We start from the raw sequence: 5,562 nt of genomic DNA on the forward strand, positions 1-5,562 counted from the left end.
TATAAAATAATAATAGCACCACAAAAAAGGAATTCATAGTAAATCATAAAGCTTAAGGCTCGATAACTCAATATTAATTAATAAAAACTATAAGAAAGCTAATTTTTAAAAAGAACTTAAAAAAACACTGAACTTAAACTAGGTTAAATCAAAATTGGTAGATCGAATCATGAGATTGAAATTACTCCATAAAAAACAAACAAGAAAAAATAATGAAGCAAAATTCTTAATCATGAAAAATTAAAAATAAAAAAAAGGATTAAATCTTGTAAAGAAATAATTAAGGACAAATTGAAAAACAAAATAACTAAATAAAAGGATTAAAAGAGAGCAATAAAACAAAGATAAAATTAAAAAATAATAATAAAGCAAATGATAAAAAAATATCAACTAAATGAATGAGGACCAAAATAAATTAAAAAAAATGAAATAGAATGATAAGAGATGAAATAAAAAAAATAAAATATTAAAAATAAAATAATTAGAAATTAAAAGAATAAAAAATACATAAATACAAATTAAAAAATCCAATTGGATATTTAAACACTTGATGTGAATACCAGGTATCAAGAAAGAGAAGAGAGAGAGAGAGGATAAAAAAAAAAAACTTTATTCCCATTGAACCACTGCGAATATGACACCACGCGCCATGTCATTAGCTTCACCACCACAGCACACATTGAAAGACATGACGGTCGAGTCGGCAGTTTTTAGCCATTGAAAGACTTTCTACGCGCCTCTGGATGGCACGGGGCACATCAATCTTTTTTTTTTTATTGTTTATTAATATTTTAATAATTTAAATTACTAAACATAGACATCAAAATATTAAAAAAAAAATTATTGCAAAGATGAAAACACCTTTCAAGCCAGCCTTATATTTTCTTATTACAAAATTAAATTTATCATTTTATTTTAAAAAAATATAAAAAAACTAAAAAATCTATCTTATCAAGTTAATATTTCAATTAATTTTACAGGTACTAACTATCTTTAGTGCACTGAGGGGATATTTTTTAACTCTAAGGAACAGTGGTGTTATTTGACCGTGCAGACAGAACGGAAAAAACGAAAAAGACCATGAACAAAAAGCCAAATTTTCTTGTTTGCAAGGACAACGATGTGATTTTACCGTGAAAAAACAAAAGAATAAATCGACTAAATTGTCTACAAGTTCACAAATGACCTTTAGATCTTCTAGAAAAAAACGATTTTACACTCATATGTTAGGCAATTGTTTTATACAAAGAAGGGTAAAAAAATCAATTAACTATGCTATTCCAATCACCTCACGTGACACAGTACATCATAGATTTCTTTTGATATTTTTTATAATAATAATAAAAAAGAAACACTTCGCTTTTTGGACTTTTGACTCTTGAGCGCCCTTCCAAGACGGTATAGAGGCACAATTATAAACAAGTAGATGCAAATCCACTGCCAAACACCACCTATAAATGCGCGTGTGCGCACCACAGGCACTTAAAAAGCCAGCCAACCCGCCTCACCAGCACATAAAAACAGTGGCACAATCCCAGATGGCACAGTATCCCTCCTCTTTAACACTGTCACCACCAAAATCGCAACCAATGGCTTCTCTCAGGGGTTCCGCCGCCACTGTCCGCCTCCTTCACTCCGCCTCTCGCGTCCGTCTCTCTCTCTCTTCAGCGTCCTCCTCATTGTCTATTTCCTCCTCTTCCTCTTACTCTCCTTCCTCTCTCAAATGCCTCCAATTCTCTCCTCTCGCACCTCACATTTTTAAAGATCAGGTCTCACTTCCCTCTCTCACTCTCTCACTCTATTTACATATTTAAATTATACGTTGCTCAGGCTGTTTGTTTTTTCATTTTTGTGATTTGTTTTGTTTTTATTTCTTTTTGAGTGAAGAACCGATCGTCAATGAGCACTGTTGCTGCGGCGTCTGATCCTGCTCAGTTGAAGAGCGCGAGAGAGGATATTAAAGAACTCCTTAAATCTAAATCTTGCCATCCTATTCTGGTAATACGATTTTACAGTATTATTATTCTGTTAATTTACTTGATATAACAATTTTCTCTCTTTAAATTCAAATATTAACTCTTAATAATTTGCTTGCCAAATAAAATTATCGCTTTCTAGTTTCTATGCTGATTTAATGTTATTATTTATTATTATAATTTTTATAGGTTCGGCTGGGGTGGCATGACTCTGGCACATACAACAAGAACATAGAGGAGTGGCCAAGAAGGGGTGGAGCCAATGGAAGTCTTAGATTTGATATTGAACTTAAGCATGCAGCCAACGCAGGTAATTGCTTCACATTGTAATTACTGTAACTAACAATTAGCTTGGTTTTTGTAAATATTCTTTGCCTAACCAACTTGGAATATTAGGGCTCGTTAATGCATTGAAACTGATTAAGCCTATCAAAGACAAGTATTCTGGTGTGACATATGCGGATTTGTTCCAATTGGCCAGCGCAACTGCAATAGAGGTCACGGTTGCTCTTTCGTGGATTTTATGTGATTTGTTTGAAATCACTATCTTAACATTTTACTGATAAATGTGTTGCTTTTGCAGGAAGCTGGTGGCCCGAAAATTCCTATGAAGTATGGCAGGGTGGATGTCTCAGCTCCTGAGGAATGCCCAGAAGAGGGGAGGCTTCCTGGTTAGTATTTTCATTTGGATCCTTATCAACCATTTCGATTAGTTTGGTTTTGTTGCCATAACCTTTTATTTTCTTTTAGAGAAGCTTAACGCTTGTTATAAAGTAACCACAGTTTAGTATTGATTTTTAAAATCCTAATTGGTGTGTAGCTGCTGGCCCCCCTAAACCTGCGGATCATTTACGAGAAGTTTTCTACAGAATGGGATTAAATGACAAGGTAACTTTAATTTCATATTATGCTTTACTCGATGATTCCTCAATGTGCTTTTTTATTTTGTTTGCTGTTTAACTCTTTAAACTGCAGGAAATAGTTGCATTGTCTGGTGCACACACACTAGGAAGGTCTAGACCAGAACGCAGTGGTTGGGGCAAACCAGAGACGAAGTATACGGTATTTAAGCAGCATCTTCTGATTTTTAGAATATATGTTTTTTCTAGAGCTGCTTAATTGTAGACCTGGCAATCATCATTTATGACTGTTATTAACGTGTCCTCTAGGAAATGTAACCTGCGAAATAAAAAGATTTTATAGACTTTTGTATCTCATTTAGCAGTTTAATTTACTAGTAATCAATTGATTCCTTTTGCGATCTTGGATATAGCTTTAAGTATATTACACTAGCTAGGAACTTTAGATGATGGTTCCTAGAGATTGCCCAACCTCATATTCAGAGTTACCTTGAACGATTATCTAATCCTCAATACCCTGTAATCCTAATTGCTAAACCAATAACTTTGATTTCGATACATCTTTCTCTCATTTGACATCACTGTGAAATGGGAGATGTGCATATCTTTAGGTCACGGGCTAATAGTTGTGCAAGTGAGATGCTATAAAGTGACTATCAGTCAAATCATTCCCTCTTTCTCTCTATGCTCCCTTTTTTCTGGTGCACAACAACTAGTGATATTATCTGCCAGGCAATTTTTAAAGCCAAAACATGCAGTTGGAGATGTTAGATCTCAATTCCAGGTTCCTATTAACAACTATTGTTTTCCTTGATAAAATGTGCAGTTGATGATTTTGACATGGGATTTATTGCATGGTTTCCAGTTGACAAATATATGTAATTGAAGTTTTTTCTTTAATATCACTATCTTTTGTCTCATCTTGCAGCTTTGTATGGATGGTAATAATAGAAACAGTATTAGCTATAGAAAGCATCAATAACATTTAGATATTTACAATTTATCTGCTGCGTTACAGAAAAATGGGCCTGGAGCACCAGGAGGGCAGTCCTGGACAGCAGAATGGCTGAAGTTTGACAATTCCTACTTCAAGGTTTGACAATCAGAATGTGGTACTTATGCCATAAACAGATATAAAAATTTAGGGGTGGGGGTGTAACAATGCTTGTTTGCTGAATATGATTTACCTGCACAGGATATTAAACAAAGAAAGGATGATGATCTGCTTGTATTGCCAACTGATGCTGCTCTTTTTGAAGATCCTTCATTCAAGGTAAAATGGATTGAAGTTTGAGTAAGATGGTCAAGAAGCACATAACAATCTTTTTAATTAGCATAGTTTTGCATAAACTGCAGGTGTATGCAGAGAAATACGCTGAAGATCAGGAGGCATTCTTCAAGGATTATGCGGAAGCCCATGCCAAGCTAAGCAATCTTGGGGCAAAATTTGATCCTCAAGAGGTTTGTTAGCCAAGTGTCGTCCCTAGATGTTCAATGCATGCCTTTTGTCTTAGGCCTACTTTATCTACTTTATCTGTAAGCCCCCCTGAAAATATTTGAAAGGTCTTGGAAAAATGTTCATCTTATGCACGCAGCTCTTTTTTCTTTTTTTTCAGATAATAAATACGTGAGAGCTGCTTATGACTGATGTTTATGATTTCCAAGCCCTCTAAGATAATCCCTGATTGATGACATATCACATGAATGTGCATTCACACTCAAGTGCACACGCACGCATTCTTTCCTTGTACTCTAGGGGTTAGATCTAACTACCCGTTCTTGACTTGTCTATGGATGCTTACTCACTCAAACACCAATTTTTTAATTTCTTTTCCATGTCTAATTTATTGAAACTCCCATGATTAGATTCAATTGTAAAGTACAATTGTTATGAGAAAGTTGTTAACTTGAAAAACTAACTGATGTTTTGGTGATCAGGGAATTGTGCTAGATGGTGTTGCTGGAGAGAAGTTCATGGCAGCCAAGTACTCTTCCGGGAAGGTTGTAATTACTAGCATCTTGTTTCAAAACATTCTTTTAATTATTAATTGTCAAAACTCCCTGCTTTTTAGGGCTGCATGGATGGTTTATATGGCAGAAATATACATATGCAAAATGTTCATTTTTTCACTTTTCATGATTCACTGCAGGATTAAAAAACAAGTATCTTGTTTTCTACTGCCGTTTCTTATAATAATACAGACAGGATGAATGTATTTGCAATTTCTGTGAGATCACATATAAAACTTGGAAGTCGAAATGAAGAAGAAAGGAATAAAATTCAATTAGTGATGCTATTTGAATTACAGAGAGAGTTATCAGAGGCTATGAAACAGAAGATACGAGCAGAGTATAAAGCAATTGGTGGAAGCCCAGATAAGCCTCTCCAGTCTTAACTATTTTCTAAATATCATGATCACGATTGCTGTTCTTGCATTCTTAACATATCTTCTTGGAAATTATGTTTGTTTTTGAGGATTGTTATAAAATAGTGTTGTTTCTACCCACTTGGCTTTAATTGCGGTGTTTCCTGAGGTAAATAAAGAGTTCTGCTGCATCAAAAACCATAATATTGTGAGCTAATGAATGATCTAACGATCTGAAACTAGAAAGGTTGTGATTGTGGTAGTGGTAGATCACTATGTACTGCAGGTGCATCGTCAATAAGGGTGGCAAAAAGTACTCAAAACACATTTTCCTATCAAAACCCACCCATTATAATTTTT

At 34.5% G+C, this 5,562-nt stretch overlaps 1 protein-coding gene across 1 annotated transcript; it reads left to right on the forward strand.

The window, feature by feature from the left end:
- The first annotated feature begins 1,394 nt into the window (after window positions 1-1,394).
- On the forward strand, window positions 1,395-5,343 carry LOC7463149 (probable L-ascorbate peroxidase 6, chloroplastic/mitochondrial). The gene is made up of 12 exons (XM_002300942.4): window positions 1,395-1,769; window positions 1,888-1,998; window positions 2,166-2,286; window positions 2,373-2,473; window positions 2,560-2,647; window positions 2,797-2,864; window positions 2,952-3,038; window positions 3,855-3,929; window positions 4,032-4,109; window positions 4,193-4,297; window positions 4,775-4,837; window positions 4,987-5,343. The coding sequence occupies exons 1-12, from the start codon at window positions 1,458-1,460 to the stop codon at window positions 4,990-4,992; spliced, it is 1,215 nt and encodes a 404-aa protein (XP_002300978.4). The 5' UTR covers window positions 1,395-1,457; the 3' UTR covers window positions 4,993-5,343.
- The last annotated feature ends 219 nt before the right edge of the window (window positions 5,344-5,562 follow it).

Source organism: Populus trichocarpa, chromosome 2 (genome assembly GCF_000002775.5).
Source record: "Populus trichocarpa isolate Nisqually-1 chromosome 2, P.trichocarpa_v4.1, whole genome shotgun sequence".
In the NCBI taxonomy this organism is placed as follows: domain Eukaryota; kingdom Viridiplantae; phylum Streptophyta; class Magnoliopsida; order Malpighiales; family Salicaceae; genus Populus; species Populus trichocarpa.

What these genes read in the sequence shown, in the direction of transcription:
- LOC7463149 (XM_002300942.4), top strand. Translation starts at nt 1,458, where the DNA reads ATGCGCGTGTGCGCACCACAGGCACTTAAAAAGCCAGCCAACCCGCCT. An exon ending in CTCACATTTTTAAAGATCAG is followed by an intron (nt 1,770 to 1,887) that starts GTCTCACTTCCC and finishes TTTTGAGTGAAG; the next exon opens with AACCGATCGTCAATGAGCAC. An exon ending in TAAGCATGCAGCCAACGCAG is followed by an intron (nt 2,287 to 2,372) that starts GTAATTGCTTCA and finishes TTGGAATATTAG; the next exon opens with GGCTCGTTAATGCATTGAAA.